The following is a 24,742-nucleotide window of genomic DNA, read 5'->3' as shown; positions in this document are numbered from 1 at the left end:
CGTTCTGAGCCTCCACTCCTTCCTCCCTCCCCCAATATAACACGGACACAATGATCCCAAATTTCTTAGTGTCCTGAGAAGTACTAGGCCATAGAAACTCTTATCCAACCAAGAGAGAGACAGTCAGGGAGTGGGGGGCTGAGAAGGGAAAGATTCACTTCATTTCTGCCACTAACTTTGAGAATTGGAACACATCAAACACGAACTTCTCCATCTTTATACCATTCGGTTTTAGCGGCTTTACCAGATTTCCATCCTCATCCACAAAAGGCACCTTCTTGATGGCAACATGTCGCTTCAGCAAAGGCTCAAATTCTCTGTAGTGGGCAAGAAGGAAGGGGAAGACATAAACCATCTCATTTCATTCTAGAGTTATCCTCAATAGGCTACTACAGGTAGTAGGTTAGGGAAGAGCCTGGAGAAGCAGTGTCCAAAAATCTCACCAGGAGCTCCTGCCCTAACATGAGCTAAATAGGAACAGTATTGATATGAGACCTAACAGGTCGGGGCAACACTCACATCAGCAAGTAAAAATGAACATAAATCTGAGGACCCATAGCAGGAAGCATTAGGAGGCTCAAAGCCTCCTTCCTCGTTCTGAAGGATTGAAATTGGAGAAAGCTTGGACCAGGGACCACAGTTACTGGACTCCAGGCTAGTAAAGAGACAAGAAAGACCTGGGAAATGTTTCTCCAGTCTGTAAGTGGGCAGAGATTTGGTACATTTTTCAGGCTATTCACATTTGGGCAGCCTAGTCTGGGATGTGGCATTTGTTTTCCCAATTGGTGGGTATCCCTGCAATTTCCAGTTCTTTGCCACCACAAAGAGAGCTGCTCTAAACATTTTGGAACATATAAGTTCTTTTCCTTTTTCCCTAATGATCTTTGGAAATTGTAATGTCAAGCAAAGTGGAACTTTTTGCTGTTTTTCTTTTGAAGTGCTTCTCAGCACTAAGGCAATCAAGTGCCTTTGACTGAGTCTTGCCTTTGTTTGAATCAAGAGTCTTTGATGACCTGCTTAAGTCACAAGAAAGCCCAAGTCATATGGTTGTGACGCCCTCTCACCCTGAAGAAGTGTATACATACTCTGAGGTTAGCATTTTGCTTTGGGGCTCACTCACTGGAAGAGTGTTTGTATGATTTGGCCAGATGAGACTTTGGGTTGCCATTAAGGAGCATCCCCCTCCTCGAAAACCCAGATGTTGGTGCTTGTCTCTCTGGTAACTATGTATGTACTGCTATGGACAGACAGTTAGAAACCCTGTCTGCTGCTTTGTGTTATTTGCTCTGTTTATATAATTTCTGCTTGTGTTTTCTTTGAAGTTCAGGATGCTGACTTTTTCCCCTGAACTAAGTAAATGATATATGTATGTTTAATTAAAGTTGCTTTCCTTAGAAAAGCAGATCAAAGAACATGTGCTAGCAGCCCTCCTGTGTGCTAGTGTTATTGGCCTTACACCTCCACAGCAGCTGCAAGCAGCATTGTTGTTACAGAAATAGACCTTAGTAGTGGTATGGCTGGGTCAAAGGGTATAGGTAGTTTAATAACTCTTTGGGCATAATTCCAGATTGCTCTCCAAAATGGTTGAATCGTAAGTACTATTTCAAGCCAATCAGATAGTAAAAACAAAGGGCTAGAAGGGAATTAAAGGAAATGATAATCATCAATGGAGTGGGAAAGTACAGAAAGCTTTATGGAAGGGGAATAAAGTTGAGTTGCTTGGAGGCACCTATTACAGATGACAGAAAAGGGGTTAAGAATCTGAGGGTCAAAAGGATGCTGCCCATAAGGGGCAGTGGAACAATCTCAGAAGAGGGGAAAACTAGGAATTTCACTGAAGGTGTTCTCTAGATGAATTCAAAGAACAGGCTGGTTACCAGTAGTTCCGAGGAACTGAGTGGGGTTTGATTTTTTCCTATTGGTTTAAGCTGAAGGACTTACTCCCAACATAAGAAGCAAGTTATGGTTTAGGTTAGATATGGGTCTGGACAAAGCCCTGGGGGAGAACTGGGCTATGGGACACTAAAGCAAACCTCCTTAAGAAGGTCATCTATAATAGGTGCCTCCATTTCCTATCCTCTCCTTCTCTTCCTAACTCTTTATAGTCAAGCTTCCAAACTCATCATTCAGTTTTGCCCTCTCCAGTGTTACTAATGATTATGGCCTTTTCTCGGTCCTTATCATTCTTGACCTCTCTGAAGTCTTTGACACTGTTGATCACCCTCCTATCTATAGGTAAATACCATCCACCTGGCATACCACACCTACAGCCTCTTCAGGGTATTCCTTCTCCACTACCTACAGATAAATTATAGGAAAAGGAGGATAGGTGTCAGGAAGCCAGTTATCCCTAGAGACCAGTGAATAATGGGAATCCCTTCTCTGTACAATGGAGGAAACCTATACTAGGATATCTGATCATTCCTCAGTCTTCTTTGCTATCTTCATCCAAGTCACACACACTAATGGTGAATATCCCACAGGGCTTTGTCCTCCATATATGCTGCTTTATATGGTGATTTCATCAGCTCCCCTCGATTCAATGATTTTATCTATGCTGATAATTCTCAAATTTACTTACCCAGCCCTAACTTCTCTGCTGACTTCCAGTTTGGCATCTCCAACTGGCATCTGCCTATTGGAACTTTCAAACTTGATTTCCCATAGATACCCTAAACTCAACATGCCTACAACTGAACTCATTATCTTTCCTCCTAAACCCTCTCCTCTTCCTAACTTCCTCTGTTACTACTAAGAGTATTACCATCCTCCTGAGCACCAGGGCTTACAACCTCGACATCATCCTCTACTCTTCACTCTCTCTCACCCCTCATATTTAATCTGATGCAAAGACCAGTCATTTCTTCCTTCCCAAATCTCCATTATACACCTCCTTCTTTCCCCTACACTATCACCATCCTGATGCAGGTTCTCATTACCTCACAGTCGGACTATGACAATAGCCTGCTGGTTCATCTGCCTGCCACAAGTCTCTCCCCACTCCAATCCATCCTTCATTCAGCTGTCAAAATGATCCTAAAGCCCAGATTTGATCATGTCATATAAAATGCAATGCCTCCCCCCACCACCTAAACTCCAGTGGTTCCCTATCACCTCCAAAATCAAATATAAAATCTTCTGACTGGCATTCAAAGCCCTTCAAAACCCATTCCCCACCCCACCCCACACCTTTCCAGCCTTCTTAGGACTTCTCACATTCTTCGCATTCCAGTGACTTTGTGATCTTGTACAAGACACTGCCATTACTAGCCTCCAGGCATTTTCTCTGGCTGTTGTCCTTGCCTGGAATGCTCTCCTTCTTCACCTCTGCCTCCTGGCTTCCTTCAAGTTCCAACTAAAATTCCATCTTCTACAGCAAGCCTTCCCCAATCCCCCTTAATTCTAGTACTTTCCCTCTATTGATTATTTTCAATTTATCCTGATAGCTTGTTTCTACATAGTTACTTGCACATTTTCTCCATCAGACTTTGAGCTCCTTCAGAACAGGGACTGTCTTTTGACTTGTTTTGTATCTACAATGCTTAGCACAGTGCCTAACACACAGTAGGCACTTAATAAATGTTTATTGATTGATTGTAGATTCCATATTCTGCAGCCCACCAAATCCGATGAAAACAGTCAGTCATTTTGACAGACACTGTCCATACAGAGTGCCCTAGAAGGCCAAGTCAGTGACCACTAGCTTGAGGCAGCTCACCGGGTAATGGTCTGGAGGAAGCTCCGGGTGAAGAAGTGGTTGCAGATGTTGCCCGCATTGAAGACCAGATTTCCACTCTCATCCCGACGCTGGACTGTCTCCAGGTCCACCTCACTGTACTCTACCACCTGGTAAATGCCATCCACCTGACACACCACACCCACAGGCTCTGTGGGGTAGGCCTTCTCCACTACCTATAGACAAATTATAGGGAAAAGAGGACAGGCTTCCAGAAGCCAATTATTCCTACAGACCAGCAGACAGTGGGGATTCCCTTCTCTGTATCCCCATAGCACCCAGAGGCCGATCCTTAGGGGCTGTCAGATCCTGGTCACGTTGCCTCCCAGATGCTAAAATAGTTTGACTGTAGGAAAATCAGGCAATCAGGTGAAAGGAACAATGCACAATGGAGTAAATAACCCTGGACTTCAGAGCCAGGGGATTTGGGTTCAAATTCTCAATCTGCCCAGCTCTGTGTCACCTTAAGCAAGTTCACATTCATTTCTCTGGGTTGAACTGAGAAGGCTGGGATAAGATGGTCTCTTGGGTTTCTTTCAGCTCTAAAACGATGATTCTATAAGAATAGCCCAGGAACCATAATTAGGGTCCACATTCGATAAAGAACTAAATATGGCTTTGGGGGGAGTATCTAACCAGGAGAAAGAGAGCAGACTGACCTTGGCCCCACAATCCGCACCCTTCAGCACACAGAAGCCAATGAAGACAGGGTCAGCCATTTTAACAAGGATATTGTCCACACAGTACACATGGACATACTCTACTCCACGGTGCTCCATGTCTTCCAAAATTCTGTTGTCCACGAGAGCTCGGTACAGACCACCATTGCCATCTGAATACAAAAGAGGAAGAGAGGGAAGAGGACACACAGCAAGAGAGATGTCTGGCAACCTTCACTCAGGCTAAGAGCAAGAGGAGTGAGCATTAATGACCCTAAGCTAAGCTTAAGACCCCCCACAGGGAAAGCTACCCTGAGTTATCCTCCCATTGTGAAGCAAAAGCATCAAGCCTACATCACTACAGCCAAACTCTAACTCCAAAGGGTCTCCTGAGGTAGAACCCACAGACCAACCATCAGTAGTGCCTTCTGAGAATAGCTGCAGGCTGTCTCACTGCTATCCCCACCCTAACTTTGGAAGATGGGACTAGTATCAATACCCCCACTGGACCGATGATGAAACCAAAGATGTGAGACATTTAATGGCTTATTCATGGTCACACAAGTTATTAGTAGGAGGGAATCTTACATAGCATTTTGTTTTTTACCTTTCAGATTAATTTATTGTTTAATATTCTGCATTATAATGTTTTTGTCTAATTCACTCCTACTAGACTTTAAACTCCAACACGGCAAGGACTACGTCTTACCTAAACTTTGTTTCTTCCCTTGCACAGAGCATAGTGATATCAATATACTAAGTACTTTTTTAAAAGTACAGTGAATGAACAAATAAACCAGAACCCAGGTCTCCTGATTCCTGACTTAAATCTCTGTCCGTGTCTCCTTCCTTTAATCTTCCTCAGACAGCAAGCATCCAGAAAGCAGGCCCAGGCAGCATACCTGGGGCCATTGCAACCTTGTCCTTCCTCTCCAAGATGGCCCGGCCATCAAAGCTCACAGCTGGTAACATCCTCTGCTCAAACATGATCACATTGGCTGGGTCCAGATGGAAGAAGTTATTTTCCTTAAAAAACTCAACCGTTGGCTTCAGAGTGAATTCACTGGTCATGATGTACCTAGAGGAAGAGGGGAGGAGGTTGGGATAAACGGACACTAAGAAAAACAGAAGAAGAAAGAACCATTCACTTGAAGTTAGAAACAGGGACCAGTCAAAGGATCAATGGATGTTTTGGGGATGGGGGTAAGCAGTGAGTCTCAGCAAAGGCATATTGACCTGAACACTATAGTTGCAAAAAAAAAAAAATTCCCAGTCCCTTTAGAGTGTGGCAACTTCAGCCCCAGGGATAACAGTCATCTCTCTGCATCCCAAGAAGAGGGGGTAGTCCAGGAGGGAGAGAAGAGAAAGGGGAAAAGAAAGGAAGGGAAACCCACCAGGGAACAGTGCAGCGTGTGTTGTGTCTGCTGCTAGCCAGCTGCTCTACTCGGCGGATTCGCTCAGCCTGGAGCTCATATAGTGTCTTCCCACTAGGTAAGCCCACCCGGTACATGCCTTTGGGGTACGTCACTCCTAGGCGAGTGCCTTGCCCCCCAGCAAGTAGCAGGACAGCCACCTTGTTCTGCGCAATCTGGTGGAAACCTGTGGGGAGAAAAGAGTCAAGAAACATAATCCATTAACTGTTCTTTCCAGTCTAGGCCACATGCATGTCCACCTGCCACCATGGTGGGACATGTCTGCCTCAGGTCATCATTCCTATATGTTTTGCATGACTTCAGATATATAATCATATCATATTGCTTGCCTTCTTAAAGGGTGGAGGAGGGGCTGGAGGGAGAGAATTTGGAAGTAAAAAATTTTCAAATGAATTTTAAAAATGAATTTTTTTAAAAAGATCACCACTTCTTAGGAGACAGGAACCCTCTGCACATTTCCAAGTGAGGATCGGCATTGAATATCAGGATATCAGGATAATCCTGATAGTGGAATACCCGGAAGTTTCCATTTAGCTACTCTCTGTCAGTACCTGGCACATAGTTGTTGTCTGTTCTTTGTTCTCAAAGACCAATGACATCATGAGGTGATGTCTTAACTTGCTCATGAATTGGATTTAACTGAAGTAGAGCTGCCCAAAGTCATCAGGCTCACTCTCTCTTCCGGTCATCAAAGTCCAGTGGCCAGACAAAGTCAAGATGACTGGTGATGGCCCAGAATGCAGTGGACGATTTTGGCATCTTTGATGTCTGACCAAGCTCTAAGTGCTGCACAGCACCTGCCTTCATGGCCTTGGGAACAAACCGTTCTCATCTGCCCATTCCACCAGGGAAAGTCTTCATGTACTTGAGGTAGACATCCTCCTAACTCATTAACGAGTTTGAGGCCTGATGGTTACATTCAGCCTGGGTTAGCCCATCTGCAGAGATGATTTACAGAAAGGTGGCTGCTGAATATGCTACAGCTTCTTGGAGCCACAGGTGAGAGTTGAATGCCAGGTGGACACCAAAGGTGGATGAGCAGCCCTGGAAAGGGTTCAGCAAGCCCTCACGCCAGAGGTGCTAGTCCTCCTTGCATATCCGTATACCTCCAAAGTAGGTGCTATATTAACTTATTCCCTTCTTATTTCCTCTTCCCTTCCGTTCTCTAAAGTACTTGTTTTGCCCAGGAGCTGGTGAGTCTAGAGCTTGGAGGAATCTGCTTCCTAAATGGAAAACTCTGCCCTTGTTCTACCAATGCACTCATTTTGAACAAAATTCATAGTGAGGAGTTCTCTCCTCTTGGTTTGTCTGAGCTGATAACTGTGACTATGTTCAGGTCCCTCGGATACCCCTCAATTCTCGTCTGCCTAAAGAAGGAAAAGAGACTTAGCCAGGAGCTGTGTGACTGTCCATCCCAAAATGTCCTCCAATAGATCAGGAGAGTAGAAGATAGAAAGTAATCCTACATGTGCCCCTTAATGGCTCTTTGACATTAGGAAACTCAGTTAGTCTCTCTGAGCCTCAGTTTCCTCATCTGTAGAATGAAGGGGTTGACAATTCCAGGGGACTGATGATGAAGCATGCTGCCTACCTCCTGACAGAGAAGCGATGGACTTAAGATGTAGAACAAGACATAGATTTTTGGAGCTGGCCAATAACAGACTTTGTTTGACTTGAGTATGCACTTTCGTTACAAGGATTTTGTTTTTCTTTCTAAGGGGGTGGTTGGGAGGGACAGAAAATAAGTGCTACTTTTTTTTTTTTAAGGACAAATAAATAATCAAAACAAAGGCATTGGATTAGATGGCATTTAAGGTCCCTTCCAGTTGTAAATCTGTAATACCCTGATCCTATTTCTTCTCTGGATGTAGGAAGTAGGAATCTCTAGTATTCAAGGGGTCACACTAAGCATAATGTGACCACTTAATATGGTACCAAGAGCATCTGAGGACAGCAAGAGCCTGGTCTTGACAAACTATGCATCCTAAGACCTCATGTTGTCAGGATGAGCTAATGCACAAGAACTGGAGTTGGCTTCAATGTAATCCCGACAAAAGAACTAAAATTAGTCAAATACCTGGGCCCTGCCTCTTCTCCACAGAAGCACCCATACCTGGCCACTGTCCACATTCAGAGTAAAATCTTAGGGAGTCAGACAAACATTCACAACCCACTGGTGGTCTATGGGTTGAAGTTTCTCTATGTGCCAATGTGCCAATTGTTTCATAAGTTCATCAATAGTAGAAATAAGAATTACTTTCTTTTAAGTTAAACATTCTGCCTGGAAACTGCTTTTTAGAACTGAGCTGCATCATACAACTAATGAGCTAATTATAAATGAAATGCATCTATTCATTCCTCCTTTAGAAGAGCGCTTCTTAAACTGTGGGTCATGACTCCATATGATGTCATGTAGCTCAATGTGGGGGTCACAAAATATCTGGCAACAAAAGGTTTCTGAATGTGCAATGACCAAAAACTAATTCAAAATCAAATGTGTAATGAATCTGAAGTGTTTCTGGAAGCACTTGTCCATGTTGCATCACACAACTTCCCTGCAGTCTTGGTTCTGAACAAACATGTGCACTTTGCACTGCGCATGCCGTCACGCCATGCAGAACCAATAAAAGCTGCCAGAAACACCTCAGCTCAGATTCAAGACTATCATATGTTATGAATTGTAGTGTTTTTACTGTACGTACAAAGTAACATACAAAGTTGCTCTCATAGAAACATAATAGTTTAATTATGGAAAATAAAGACTTTTAATATTTTCCTACCATCATTCCTCATAACGTATCAAATTAATATATCTTTTGATTGCATTGCGTTAAAATGTTTGATTTTTTAAAATTGCTATTATCTCCTTTTACAGAAACAAAAATGTTTAATTGCAGCAAGTAAAGATAAAAGCCCTTTAATAATATTTCTCCATCATCACTGTTGTATGTGTATATGTAAGCGTGAACATCAGTTCTTTCAATTAAGTACAAACAAATGTAATTTCACAAACTAAAGCTAGTATTTATTTGAGAAATTATTGGCAATATTTATTTATATTTTAGGACCAAAATATTTTTCAGTTATGGGTAAGTGGCTAAATTTAGACAGAAGAGGTAAAAATACTGATGACAATGGGGGCAGAGTCATTCACTACTAGGTTGTAGTACACCTAAATCGACAAGAAAAAGAAACTATGTCAAATCATTTTTGCAGTATGGATTTACTTCTAATAATGATGATGGTGCAGAAAAACCTCTTTACTTAATTTGTAATGATGTTTTGGCTATGGAGAGCACGAAATCAGCCAAACTAATATGACATCTTAATAACAAGCATGTAGCATACTGCAATAAACCAAAGGAATATTTTGAATGACTTTTAAAATCTTCAAACAAAGAAAAACAATGTTTTGAGAAATTTGTCTCTGTCAATGAAAAGTATTTACTTACATCTTACAAAATTTCTTATTTAATTGCAAAAACTAAAAAGCCCTACACAATAGGAGAAGATCTCATGTTACCTGTTGCTATTAAAATGTCAGAAATAATTCATGGGAAAAAGTATGGGGATGCAATTCATAAAATTCCTTTAATAAATGATACCATTTCCAAAAGAATTTCTGAAATTAGTAATGACCAATTCCAGGCTTAAGGGTAGCCCAAAGTTTTCAATTCCACTAATTGAAAAAACTGAGATTTCTACCATAGCACAGCTGTTACTTTATGAAGGCATGTTTATGAAGGAAGCACACATGCGGAATTATTGTTTTGTCACTCTTTGGAAAGGCACACAGGACAGGAAGACATATAACTTCAAGTTGATGGATTTTTCACAAATAAAGGTTTTCAGTGGAAAAATTGCATTGGAGTCTGTACAGACAGTGCTGGAGCAATGATGAGCAAGAATGCTGGATTTGTAGCAAAAGTTAAAGCTGGTGGCAATGAAGATATCACTTTTATTCACTGCATGATGCATCGGAAGCACTCATAGCCACAAAAAACCATTAGTAGCTTGGCAATGCCATTAAAATCATTAACTTCATTAAAAGCCATGCTCTTAACGGTCATTTGTTTTCAAACCTTTGGAAAGACATGGACTCTGGTTAATTTTTGACTGAGCAGAAATCCAATTTTGTTATTTTTTTCATAATGACTTATGACTTTCAAAACAGTGTTATTTGTAGTATGTTTTTGAAAAACTCAATGATTTAAACATGTAGCTTCAAGGAAAAAATTGTAACATATTTATGTTAAAAGATAAAATTGAAAGCTTTACTAAAAAAGTTAACATATGGAAGAAATGTTTACAGCTACAGATAATTTTATAATTGAAAATAACCTTCCCAAAGATTTAATTGTAAGAGTTATAATTGACCACATGAAGTGGCTGGAGACATAGTTTCAGAAATACTTCCCTTCAAATTTTGATTCAAAAAACTAAGTTGGGTTCATAAATCATACTCAACTGAAATAAAAAATGTCAGTCATCTACCATTAAAAGTTGAAGAAGAATTTGCTGAGTGATTTATCAAGTGATGCAAGTTTGAAACTTGAATTTCCTAAAAAATTGTTAAATGAATTTTGGGTTGGGATTAGGAAAGAATTTGCAACAATTTTGGAAATGGCCCTAAACATACTTCTGCCATTTTGTACTATGTATTTATAAGAAACAGCATTCTCAGCATTAATGATTATAAAATCAAAATATCAATCAATTCTGAAAAACATTGAAAATGCTCTAAGTCCTGCAGTATTAAATATTCTACCAAGATTTAATTCTTTATGTAAAAATAAACAAGCACATCCAACTCATTAGTATGCAAATTTGCTTTCATCTTTAATAAATGGTAAAATTACATACATACCAAAGAATTGTTTTTAAAATAATTTCTTTATGATTTATGATCGGTAAATGTTTGATTTGTATACCTGTTTTATATACCTATATACCTGGGGTCCTGTAAAAATTTCTTGGGCAAAAAGGGGTCACAAGCGGGAAAAGTTTAAGAAGACCTGCTCTAGAATCTGACTGTTGCTTCAGTAAGAAGGAGAGACCCTGAGTTGCCAAGGGAGCACAAGCTCAGACAGCTCCTACCAACCCTGACAGGCTTTTTGAGTAGGGGTGGATGTGGGCTATGGTGAATGTTCCTAGGTCTGGGGGAACCATTTCCATGATCCTATGTCAAGAAAATTTGGGGGATGCTCTAGAGCAGTGGTGTCAAACTAAAATAGAAATGGGTCCCTGCCAGCTGCATATATATGAACTTAGAAAACCACAAATTCATGTTATATTTTTATGTTGAATTTTTTTTTAGTTATTTTGTTAAACATTCCCCAATTACATTTTAATTTGATGCCTGCCACACTCGGGCATTTTGATGTCTGGAAGCCCAGAGTTTGACATCTCTACACTAGGGCAGAAATCTGCATTTCAGATTGGCCCTGATCTTTCCAAGCTGCCTCTCTCAAGTGCAGACAACACTGTTTGCCCCAACTCCCTCTGTAGAGAAACTCTGTTTCCTGCCCAACACTGACAGGGACAAGTTCAGGGACCAGGAACCTGATCACACTTGGCAAAGGATGGGGAAGGGGGAGCTCCAGAAATCCTGTTCCAATATGCTCTGGTTCTGTTTTCAGAAAAAGCTGTAAGAGGGAACAAACGAAAAGCTACGACATTATTATGATGCCCGTTAACCTCTTAAATTTGTAATAGGATTGTAAAGTATCTCTACATAATCTCATTTGATCCTCACTACAGCAGGTGAGGCAGACATCGGTATTTCCATTGGATAGATGAGCAAACTGAGTGAGACTCAGTAAGGTGAAGTTTTTATCAGGTCACAGAAACAACAAAAGGCAGAACTAGGGATAAAACTTGGAGCTAATGTCTCCTTGTTCAGCATTCTTTCCCTGGTACTGGGTCTCTAAGGAGTCTGGCTCTTTCTTTTTCCCTGAAGGAGGGGCTTCAGGCTAGGGATGACCCTAAGATGAGTCATGCTCTAAGGAAGAGAGAGAGAATGTAGAATGGAAAATTCTGTTCAGCCTGGTGCAGAGGAAAAATGCACTGGATGACTTGCTTTGCAAGGTTTCAAAGTATGTTATAAAGTGGCAATCATAAAAAACTGTCTGGCAAAGGATTAAAAAATAGAAAACTAGCTCAGCAGAACAAAGAATCCAGAAATAAAACCTAGTGTTCATAAGAGATTCGTGTTTGATAAGCCCAAGACTACAAAAAAACGCTAGGGAATAGGACAGCTATTCAATAAAAAACGTTGGGAAATTGAATAGCATGATGAAAAATGAGTTTACCAGCCACATCTCCTATGCCACAAAACACAGTGAATTCCAAGTGTACCAACACTAAAACTAAAAATTGTTTTTAAAATGGAAGAAAAATGTATTAATATCTTTATGTCAGTAGTGTAGGGAAGAAAAACATTTATCAAGCAAATGATATTAGAGATGAACTGATTAATTATACAAAAACAGAATGAATTTCCATGTTAAAAGCAACATTTTTTAAAAAGGATTACAGATTAGGGGAAAAATCTTTACAGTAAATATGTCTGATAAAAATTTGATCTCTAGCATCTATATGGAGCTGGCATAAATATATAGAAGTAAGAATTTGTTGAAAGACTTAATTTTCAAAATAGGAAATACAAATTATCAAAAGCCATTTGAACAATTGTTTAAATGCTTTTAATCAAAGAAATGCAAATGAAAATAACTTTAAGATACCACCTTGCACCCATCAAATTGTTAACAATAGATGAAAAGAATCAAATGGAATGACCATAGGGAAACATACTCTATGACATTGTTGGGATATAAATTGGAGCAAGCTTTCTGGACTGAAAGCTCCAAATTTGACCAGGTGGCCCCGCTGAAGGACAGCTAATAACATCCTGAAAGAAGGGGAAAAAAGACCTGTCTCTACAAAAATAGTCACTACATGTAATATCCATTTGTAATAGCAGAGCACCGGAAGCAATGTACTTGTTCAAAGACTGAGGAACGACTGAGTAAATTGTGGAATATTAGGAGCATACTTCGGATGCTAGATTTAGAGCCAGAAGGGACCTTAGGAGTCATCTAGTATTTTTTTGCCATAAAAATGACAAATAGGAAAAATACAAAGCATGAGGAATGACACATGAAGTGATTCAACATGAGGAAAACAGAATTAGAACAACCTAAACAGAGACTATGACTATATTTTTAAAATGTAGTCATGCAAACTCTGTAAGCATAGAAGAGAGATTAAGAGAACACAGAACAAATAAATTGCTATTATCTTCTTAAAGTTTATACAAAGTGTTACATGAATCAACGTGACTTCAAACTATTAAAGCTCTAAACTGAACTAAGGCTTTTGACATGATGTGTTATATAATTATATATGTTATGTATTATCACATCCTATAATATATATGATCTTGCACATACATATCTGTTCATAAAATATAAATAGTTCTAATTATGTTTGGGGTTCAAGTCCCTATTTTATTTGCATTTGTTGACCTAGGTTTAAAGCCTGGCTCTGACATTTCTTACCTAGGAGATGCTGGGCAAGTCACTTAACCTCTTGGTGACTCAGTTTCCTCCTCTGTAAAAAGGGGGGGGGCAGGGTTGGGCTAGATGACCCATAAGGTTCCTTCCAGCTCTAAATCTCTGACCTTAAGAGAATGTTAAGATTAAAATAATTTATAATAATGTTTTAAGCATTGGACTTGAGTCCAAACAGCTGGATCCCAATCTGGCTTAGGCACTTACTAGTCATTGTGACCCCTTTCACAAGCCACTTCTATCAGTCAGCACGCATTTATTAAGTACCTACTACGTGCCAGGTGCTGGTATTGGGGGATTAGAAGACAAAAATTAAATGGTCCCTACCCTTAAGAAGCTTAGATTCTATCAAGAACAAAAAAACAAAAAAAACCCCTTCTAATAAGTATGCATGTCAAAAAGACATATAACAATTATATGTGTATGTTATTGTGTGTGTTTACACATGCACATGCACAAATAAGTGAATGGATGAATGAATATAATAAATAAATTGGATGGATGAATAAATAAATAAATACAGGAGCATTTCAAGGAGTGAGAGAGGCCCTAGTAGCTGGAGAGATCAGGACAAGCCTCAGGTAGGAAGCAATGCTTGAGCTGGGCTCTGAAGGGAACTGGAGCTCTCACTTCCCTTCTCTAGGTCTGTTTCCACATGTGTAAAACAGATATAATAACATCTACTACCTACCTCTCAGTGTCATATTATTTCCCAGCTTTGACCTCAGTTATTTAGTCTTTCCTGATTCTTCATGGCCCCATTTGGGGTTTTCTTGGCAGAGATACCAGAGTGGTTTGCCATTTCCTTCCACAGTTCATTTTACAGATAAGGAAACTGAGGCAAACAGGGTTAAGTGACTTGCCCAGGGTCACACAGCTATAAGTGTCCAAGGCCAGATTTGAATTCAGGGAGATGAATCTTCCTGATTCCAGGCCCAGTGCTATATCCACTGCTCCCTCTACCTAGCTGCCCTAGCTTTGGCCTCGATGCCTGCCTATCTCTGCTCTACAGGTCTACAGCAAAATTTAGGAGATCTGAATTAAATTCAATTAAATTTGAATGAAATCACAAAGGGGATGGAAATAGGAAAAACAGGCTTCTTCATCAAACCCTGATCACTAGAACTATAATGCTTAAACTCTAGTTATTGCAGTGCAGAGTGCTGGACTTGGACCTCAGGAAGACCCAAGTTCAAATCATCCCTGACTCTGGTGAACCCTGTGAACCCTGTGTGCCTCAGTTTCCCCATCTGTAAAATGGGACTGATAACAGCACTAACCTCAGAGGGTTGTTTAGAGGCTTGAATGAGATGCTTGTAAAGTACTAAATGCTTGTTTATTATGGTTGCTGTTATTATTATTATTAATCTAAGAGCCTTTTGCAAACTCAGCGGTGATAAACTATCCTATTTCATTCACCTAGCAGAACAAAGGATCATAAAATTATGTGGTTGTAAAGCTCTTAGAGACCCCCATTTTACTGATAAACTTGGGCCTAGGGAAGTGTTTTGCCCAAGCCAGGATTCAAATTAAGGTCTTCTGCTTCCAAATCCAGGGCTCCTTCCACTGTACCACAATGCTCTAGACTCATGGAGCTTGTTAGTGGAGAAGTGGGATATATAAATAGCCTCCATACAGGGTTGCAGAAATTGAGACAGCAAGATGGCACAGTAGATAAGAGCCAAGTCAGGAAGATCTGAGTTCAAATGTGGCCTGGAACATTTACTAGAGTAGTGACCCTGGTCAAGTCACTAGATGTCTGGTTTACAGATCTCCAATCTGTAAAATGGAGATGATAATAGCACCTACTTCCCAAAGTTGCTGTGAGGACTAAATAAGATAATCACTGTAAAGTGCTTAGTGCAGTGCCTGGGCACATAGTTGGTGCTATATAAATGTTAAAAATAAATATTTTTAAAAAATATTTTATGTCAAAATAAATGTAAACATTAAAAATAATTTAATTAAAAAAATTTAAAAGTAGAAATATGCTTTGCATGACTTCATATGTATAATAGGTATCATATTTCTTGTCTTCTCAATGGGTGGGGAAGGAGGTGGAGGGAGAGAAAGACTGAAAATGAAAAAAAATTTTTAAATGTAAAGGATTGGAGAAATCAGTCTAGATGGCATATCTATAGTAGATCACTATGAAATCTGAGGTGGGGGGCAACATGGAAAAGGTTTAAGAATATACCTAATCAACTACTACACCCAAAGGGCAATCAAACTATGCACACCCTTTGATCTAGCAATACCACTACTAAGTCTGTATCCCAAGAGATCAAAAAAAAGAGAAAAGGACCTACAAGTATTAAAAATATTTATAGCAGCTCTTTTGGTGGTGGCAAAACACTGGAAATTGAGGGAATGTCCATCAATTGAGGAATGGCTGAACAAGTTATGGCATATGAATGGAATGGAATACTATTGTGCAATAAGAAATGATGAGCAAGCAGATTTCAGAAAAACCTGGGAAGACTTACATGAACTGATGTTGAGTGAAGTAAGCAGAACCCGGGGAACATTACTTAGCTCTTCTCAGCAACACAATGATCTAAGACAATTCCAAAAGACTCATGATGGAAAATGCTATCCACATCCAGAGAAAGAACTATGGAGTCTGAAGGCAGATCAAAGCAGGCTATTTTCCCTTTTTTTTGTTTTCAGTTTTTTTTTCCATGTTTTCCCTTTTTGTTATTTTTCTTTCACAACAAAACTAAAGTGGAAATATGTTTAACATGATTGCACATGTCTAACCTATATCAGATTGCTGTCTTGGGGATGGGGTAAGGGAGGGAGGGAGAAAAATTTGGAACTCAAAATCTTATAAAATATATATATACACACACCTAATCTCTGGGATAATCAGAAGTGGGTAACCATCTTTGTCTCACAATCAGGACCCCAAAGCAACAATGAGGGAGTGTTTGTGATGGATCGAGGTTGTCCTGCGACTTACAGGACAAGCAAAGGCCATTCAGTTTGGCCTTCCGGATCTAGCACCCTCCCCACTACAGCCCCTTGTAAGGAATATGGGTTTATATCAAACAGAGCCTGCCGATAATGGTGCAGGGAGATGACTCACTCATTATTCCAAGTCAGTGCAGAGTAATTAACCACCCACTGATTCAATGATTCTGCCAATCAATCAACCAGCATCGCCCATGCAGATTTTTAGAACTCAAGAAGTCAACCCTATTCAGAAGAGCAAACCCACAGCAGGGGAGTGAGGAAAAAACGACAGTGGAAAATTTGTTTCTAAATCTCTCTGTAGTTCTAAGTCGGAGCTGTTTTCCTCTTAAATGGTTTTGATTAGAAATATTAAAAATGGTTTTAATATTCATTTTAACAGTACAAAGATACAAGCCCAGAACAGAGATTACAATTTCAAACCTTGGTGCAGTCAGGACTCCACCACTAACCCTGCGTGACTGGACCCTCCAAGGAATTCAGGTTCCTCCTTTATAAATGAGTGGCCTGGAAGAACAACACAACTGATCTCTTCCAGGTCTTATATTCTTTAGAGTTGGAAGGAACCTTAAAGAACATCTAATTCAGGGGTTCCCAATTAAATGTGCTGATAAATATTTAACAATCCCCAAACCCCCCAAATACATATGGGATGTACTTTCAAATTTAATCAACATAATTAACATTGTCTGTATCATTTTCTTAAGTCTAAACAATCAATAAAACAATATATTAAACCCTGATTTGTAGTGCTTGTTGAGAAATGCTCACACTGAAAATTTAACCATCAGCTCTAGCCAGTAGAGCTGTCTCCAGCACAATCCTGGTATGTATGGTTGGTTATCAAGGGAGTGAGTGTGAGGACTGTTTGACAAATAACTATATTATCCTACTGATATCCATCTCTATTTTTTCTTAGGTAAAGATGCACAATATATTGTAGACTTTATTTCCTTTCATATGGGGGGTGGACTAAAAAGTCAAGAGGTACAAGCACTAAAAAAAAAAAAAAGATTAGGAACCTTTTATTTAGTCCAATTACTTTCTATTCTAACATTCCATTCTAAAGGTGCTTTCCAGCACTAACATTAATGTTCTAAGGTGTTTCCCAGCTCTAACACTAATTTCGTAGGGTACTTATTTGCATTTTTATCAACTGGGTGGTGTAGTAGATAGTGCCCTGGGCCTGGAGTCTGGAAGTTCTGAGTTCAAATCCAACCTCCCACATTTACAGCTGTGTGACTGGGCAGGTCGCTTAACCTCTCAGCCTCAGTTTCCTCAAATGTACAAGGAGATAATAGTATCACCTACCTCACAGGGTTGTTGTGAGGAGCAAATAAGATAGTATCTATAAGCACTTAGCACAGTGCCTGGCACACAGTAGTTGCTACATAAATTCTCATTTTCCCTTCTCTTCCCCATACAACCCTAGGCACCTTGCTTACCGAGGAAGATACAAACAAGTCAACACTGTATTCAGCACCATTTAGGGGCAGGGAGAGGAGACATACTAGATAACAGGGTTAATCAATGAATGGATATTTTAGGGGCCTGTTTTTTCTTGATCCAAACTATTCATTACTTTTTTTATTTCACTAAATTCTGAGTATTTGATTCACCTCACATATTTTTTCCCTGAAAACCTGCTCTTGTCTTTTTGAGGGCCTCCTTGAAATCTAGTGTTATAATTATTTTCTTACCATGTATTTTATTTTTAAACAGATTTTATTGAAACCTTTATTTTTCCATCTGCTGCATTTCTAGTTCTATCCCTTTTCCCTCTTGGAGAGCCATCTCTTAAAATAAACACATACATACACACATACATAAGTACATATACATACATATACATGTGTGTGTATGTATGTGTGTATGTTCAACATCAGAACAACCGAGTCAAGTCAACAAGAGTCAATGAAATGTCTACAATATGTGCTAGGCTCAGCGGAAAGCACTGGGAATATGAAGAAATGCAAAAATTAGTCCCCGCCCTCCAAGAAGTCAGTCTAATAGAGAGACAACATGCACTGTGTACAAACAAAATAGATACGAGATAAACTGGAGGTAATCTCAGAGTCTTAGCATTAAGGGGGATTTGGAAAGTCTTCTCATGGAAGTTGGGACTTTAGCTGAGACTTGAAGGCAACTAGAGAAGCCAGAAAGTGGGAGTGAGGAAGAAGAAGAGAATTCCGAGGATAGAGGAGACCCGTAAAAATGCCCAGAATCAGGAGATGGACTGTCCTGTGTTTGGAGAAAGAGTAAGGAGACCAGGCTCACTGGATCATAGAGTGCATGGAGGGGAGCAAGGCATAAAGGAAACTGGAAAGGGAAGAAAGAGCCAGGTTATGAAGGGCTTTAAAAGTCAAACACAGGATTTTATATTTGATCGTGGAGATAACAGGAATACACTAGAGTTCACTGAATGGGGGTGAGGGATGGGGGTGACCTGATCAAACTTGCAGTTTTGGAAGAACACTTTGACCACTGAGTGAAAGATGGACTGGTGGCAAGAAGAGCAATCAGCAGGGAATTGCACTAGTCCAGGCTCAAGGAAATGAGCGTCTGAACCAGAATGGTGGCAGTGTTGGGGGAGAGAAGAGGGCATATTTAAGAGATGTTAGGAAGGTCGACTTGACAGGGTTTGGGGACTGAATGGTTATGAGGGGGTGCTGGCGTAAGAAAATGAGAAGTCAAGGATGATAACACCTAAGTTTCTAGGTTTGGAAATCTATTCCATTCCAAATCAGTCTCCTGCTTTTGACACAAGAGGGAAAACACCATTGCATAGTTCACCCATCTTCTGCCTGGTCTCCAGCCTCTCAGGGCAAGAAGAAAAATACCATGGAGTTGTGAACTGATCCAACCATTCTGGAGAGCATTTTGGAACTATGCCCAAAGGGCTATAAAAATGTGCATACCTTTTGACCCAACAATACCACTTGTAGGGCTGTATGCCAAAGAGATCATAAAAATGGGAAAAGGACCCACATGTACAAAAAATATTTGTAGCAGCTCTTTTTGTGGTGGCCAAAAACTGGAAATTGAGGGGATGACCATCCATTGGGGAATGGCTGAACAAGCTGTGGTATATGATTGTGATGGAATACTATTGTGCTGTAAGAAATGATGAACAGGATGCTCTCAGAAAAATTTGGAAAGACTTTTATGAACTGATGCCAAGTGAAGTGAGCAGAACCAGGAGAACACTGTACATAGTAACAGCCACACTGTGTGATGACTGACTTTGATAGACTTAGCTCTTCACAGCAATGCAAAGACCTAAAACAACCCCAAAAGACTCGTGATGGAAAATGCCATCCACAACCAGAAAAAGAAATATGGAGTCTGAATGCAGATTGAAGCAAAGTATTTTCTTTTTTTGTTATGTTTTTCTTTCTCATGGTTACTCCCGTTTGTTCTAATTCTTCTATACAACATGGACTAATGTGAAAATATGTCTAACAGGAATGTATATGTAGAACCCATATCGGATTGCATGACATCTTGGGGAGGGGGAGGGGAGGGAGGGAGAGAAAATTTAAAACTTATGGAAGTGAATGTTGTAAACTAAAAATAAATAAACTCAAAAAACAAAATTAAATAAATAAATAATTGGAAAAGAAGAGAAACATCATTTCAGCAGGCATCAGTCTCTTGCCTTTGAGGTTAGGGGAGAAAAAGTCATTCCATTGCTCCAGGTCTCCTGGCTGGTATCCAGCCTTCTTTAGGGAAAAGGACAAAAGCTATTCCATCTAGTACCAGACTCCTCCCTTTCAGGAAAGAGGAGAAAGGCCATTTCACCAAATCATATTAGCATTTATTAAGCACCTACTATGTATGTGCCAGGTACTGTTAAATGCTGGGGATATAAAAAGAGGCAAAAGAAAGTCCCTGCCCTCAAGGAGCTTACAACCTAATGAGGAACACAACATGCAAACAAATATATACAAAATAAGGATACAGGATAAATGGGAAATAAAAGAAGAAAGGCACTGGAATTAAGAGGGGTTGGGGAAGGCTTCCTGTAGAAGGGGGGATTTTAGCTGGGCCTCAAAGGAAGCTAAGGAGGTCAGTAGTTGGAATGGAGGAGGAGAGCATTCAGGGAATTCCATAAAGCCAGAGAAAATGCCCAGAACTTAGAGATGGAGGATCAGGTTTGTGGAACAGACAGTGTCAGGTCAGTGTTACTGAATCAGAGTATGAGTCCGGGAGTAAGATGTAAGAAGACTAGAAAAGTAGAAGGGGTCTAGGTTAATGTGTGAGGTAAATAAAATGTGAAGACTTCACAGGGAAGATATATATATATTAAGAAATGTTTAAAAATCAAGAAATAGGGAAATAGGGAAGTGGAAAAATTCTGAGGCTGTGAGAGTCTGATGGCTCAGCCTCTGGGAAAGTTTACCCTGAAACTTTTTGTTCGTTCTTCTGCTTCTGGTTTAAAGATTTGCTCAGTAAGGATAGGGTCACTGTGACCTGCTTTCCTTTACTGTAAAAGTATTGTAGAAGAATGGAGAGGGTCCCTCCCCTTATCCTATTCTCCTTTAGATTTATAGATGTCACCTCAATTGTAATCATTAACCAAGGCAAGGGGAATTGGAGTTCCTGCGCCTCAATTTCCCAGTTCTTTGTCTAGCTTTGGTGCTCAGATTGTAAGCCCACCTCCCAGCCAATGGTGAGAAGGGTCAGAGGTGGGTGGGAATTCTCTTGGGTTAGGTATAATTATTGGTGCTTTACCCCTTGTAAAGCACCTCCCTTGCTAGATTTGTTCTAGCAGAGGATGCCCAATTCTCAAGAGTTGAATAAAATTTATTTCTGTTCCCACCCTGAGATGGCTCCTTATTAACTTTTAATTGGTGAGGGTCTTTTATTCCACACATTAAGAAGAGCTTTGAATACCAAAACAGAACAATTTGTATTGCTCTTGGAGGCAACAGGAAGCCACTGGAGTTAATTGAGTGGGCGGGGTGCGGAGGGGAAGAAGAGGGAGGAGGGAGGGGGTATTGGGTTTGACATGATCAGACCCAAATTTTAGGAAAATTACTTTAGTGGTTGAATGGAGGATGGATTGCAGTGGGGAGAGACTTGAGGCAGGCAGACCCATCAGCACACTATTACAATAATCCAAGTGTGAGCTGATCAGAGCCTGCACCAGAGTGGTGGCAACAACACAGGGGAAAAGAGGGCATATTTGGGAGATGTGGCAAAGGTTTAATAGGCAGGCCTTGGCAACACCTTGGATATAGTTGGTGAGAGATGGTGAGGAATGTGGCATGACTCCTAGCCTGAGGGACTGGGAGGATGGTGTTGCCATCCATAGTAAGGGGGAAGGTAGAGGGTGAGGTGGGTTGAGGGAAAGATAAAGAGCTCCATTTTGGACATAAAGAGTTTAAGATGCTTAAGGAAGTTGGAGATGTGAGACTGGTGATCAGCAGAGAGATTGGGGCAGGAAGGGTAGATTTGAGAATCATCAGCATAGAGATGGTAATTAGATCCACGGGAGCTAAAGAGATCACCAAGTGAAGTAGTATAGACAGAGAAGAGAAGAGTACCCAGGACAGAACCCCGACGGACACCTATGATTAGAGGGCATGATCTGGAAGAGGATCCACAAAAGGAGACAGAAGGAGAGGTCAGGTCTGTAGGAGTTAAACTAGGAGAGAGTGATGTCTGGAAAAACCTAGAGAAAAGAGAGTATCAAGAAGGAGAAAGTGATCAAGGGTGTCAAAGGCTGAAGAGAGGTCAAGGAGAATGAGGACTGAGAAAAGGCCATTGGATTTAGCAACTAACAGGTCATTAGTAACTTTGAGGAGAGCAGTTTTGGTGGAATGATAATGTCGGAAACCAGAGTGTAAGGAGTTAAGAAAGTGAGAAGAGAGAAAGTGGCATTACCTATTGTAGTCTTGAGGAGTTTAGCTACAAAATGCAGAAATTGATAACAGGGATGGAAGAATCAAATGAGGGTTTTTTCACCTAAGTCAGGCTCACTAACTGGGAGTGTCCGCAAGGGTTTTGTTCTAGGTCTCCTCTTCTCTCCCTACTATACAGTTTCACTGGATCTCTTTAGTTCCCATGGATCTCTATGTTGATGGGGAGGGCTGGAAGGGGGAGGGGGGAAGACCAGTAGTCCTGATCTATATCTTGCCACTGGACCCACATAGCTCTAGAGTAAAAAGTAAGGCTGGTGACTTTGCACAGCCCTCCCTCACTTACATGCAATTCATTTGCAAGTCATGACATCACCTTCCTGACTTCAAGAATGAAGGACAAACAACAACTTAAGAGTAGTTTTAGCTGCCCCACTAAGGACCCAATTGGCCAGTTCCAATTGGGCAGTGCAGCTCCTTCTTCCCTTCCTTCTTCCCTTCCTTCTTTCCTTCCTTCCTTCCCTCCCTTCACCCTCCCTCCCTCCTTCCCTTCCCTTCCTTACTTCCCCTCACTCAGTCCACATAGAATATCATACCCTTACTTCAGGTGCCCAGCCCTAAGGAGTGTGAATTTTGATGGCTGAATCCTAGTAAGGTATCTTGGGGTTTACTGGCTAGATTTCTTTCTTAAAGACCAAGCCTTAAACCTAATCCACTCTGGCTCTCACAGATTGGCCAACAATAAATCCCAGCCCAAGCACCACTTAGTATTCATTGTTTGGGGCCCAGAAGGCTCAGAGTGAATATAAATAGTAATCATTTCTGTTTGGCCCAGAAACCCTGAGGGTCTTCCCCTCCTAGACTGATTTTTTTTTTAAGTAAAAGGGGCCATTCCCCGATCATTTCTTACTTAATCATTGAATGGGCGTTGCCTCAGTCAAAGTGAGAACTCAGCTTAAAAAGGCTGAGGTCTTCGATTACTTGGGGCCAACTCTAGTCTTCTGGATCTTGCCCCCAGGAGAAGAAAGTGGGTGAGGCTGGTCACTTTTTGCACAGCCCTCCGTCACTTAAATCTAATTCACTTGGAAGTCATGGCATCACCTTCCTGATGTTTTGGCCCACTTCAAAGAAGGACAAACAACAACTATGCTGACGATTCTCAATCTACTTATCCAAGAGTAAAAGCTACTGACTTCCAGGATGGTAATTCCAACTGTTCAATGGACATTTCAAACTGGATGTCCCATAGATATCTTAAACTCAACGTGTTCAAAACTGAACTCATCTTTCCCAACAAAACCTCCCCTTTTCATAACTTCCCTATTACTGTTGAGGGCATCACCATCCTGCCAGTCCCTCAGATTTACAATCTACATGTTATCCTCATTTTCTCTTACTTCTGATATACAATCTACTGTGAAATTCTGTCAACTTTATCTTAGTAACATCTCTTCTCCCCTGACACTGCCACCAGTTTAGGGCAAGCTCCCATCACTTCAAGCCTCTTCACTATAATACCCTGATGGTGGGTCTCTCTGCCACAAATCTCTCCCCACTCCAATCAATCTGCCATTCAGCTGTCAAAATAATCCTTCTGGTCATGCAACCCTGATACTAAATAAACTCTAGTTGTTCCCTATCACTTCCAGATTCAAGCAGAAAATCCTCTGGTATCCAAAGCCCTTCATAAACTGCTCTCCCCACCTTTTCCATCCTTTTTATACTTTATACCATCTCCTCCCCCTCATTCCCTCCATGTACTCTAAGACCTGGTGACACTGGTCTCCTTGCTGTTCCTTAAACAAGACACTCTATCCTCAGACTCCAGGCATTTTCACTAGCTGTTCTTGGAATGTTCTCCTTCCTCATCTCTGCCTCCCAGCTTCCTTCAAGGTTCAGCTAAAATCCCACCTTTTACAGCAAATCTTTGCCTCTGTTGATAATTTCCAATTTATCCTATATAAAGCTTGTTTGTACATAGCTGTTTGCATGTTGTCCCTTCCATTTGACTATGAATGCCTTGAGAGTAAGAACTATCTCTTGAACTTCTTTGTACTTATTACTTTGCACAGTGCCTGGCATGTGTTTATTGACTGACTGACTGGGAGGATGTCAGTGCCTTCAACTAGTAAAAGGGCAATTAAGGAAAAGAGAGGATTCAATTTTGGATGCATTGTATTTAAGATATCTACAAGACATCTAATTTGAGACACCCAATAGGCAGTTGGAGAAAGGTTAGAGCTAGATAAATGAATCTGAGAATCATCTGCACAGAGCCACATGCTAACCGAATCTATGGGAGATAATGAGTTCACCAGATGAAATTGTGTAAAGGGAGAAGAGGGCCCAGGATAGAGCCTTGAGGAACATCTCTGATGAGCAGACATGACCTAGAAGAGAACCCAGCAAAACAGACTCAAGAAAATGGTAGGAGGAGAGAGAGTAATGTCAGATGATAATGTCATGAAGACCTAGAAAGAAAAGAGTATCAGTTATAAAAATGTGC

General features: G+C 40.6%; 1 protein-coding gene across 1 annotated transcript in view; it reads right to left on the bottom strand.

Annotated features, from left to right (window-relative positions):
* UAP1L1 (UDP-N-acetylglucosamine pyrophosphorylase 1 like 1) overlaps nt 1-24,742 on the bottom strand; it is a 38,050-nt gene that overhangs the window by 6,626 nt on the left and 6,682 nt on the right. Inside the window, exons 2-6 of the mRNA XM_036750888.1 lie at nt 5,790-5,994; nt 5,298-5,473; nt 4,396-4,568; nt 3,719-3,912; nt 177-317 (exon numbers count right to left, since the gene is read on the bottom strand). Of these exons, the coding sequence (XP_036606783.1) occupies nt 177-317; nt 3,719-3,912; nt 4,396-4,568; nt 5,298-5,473; nt 5,790-5,994 (889 nt within the window). The remainder of the gene's footprint in view (nt 1-176; nt 318-3,718; nt 3,913-4,395; nt 4,569-5,297; nt 5,474-5,789; nt 5,995-24,742) is intronic.

The sequence above is a fragment of the Trichosurus vulpecula genome, chromosome 3 (genome assembly GCF_011100635.1).
Source record: "Trichosurus vulpecula isolate mTriVul1 chromosome 3, mTriVul1.pri, whole genome shotgun sequence".
Lineage (NCBI taxonomy): Eukaryota > Metazoa > Chordata > Mammalia > Diprotodontia > Phalangeridae > Trichosurus > Trichosurus vulpecula.
The sequence above is the reverse complement of the archived record's forward strand: the minus strand, read 5'-3'. Positions and strand labels throughout refer to the sequence as shown.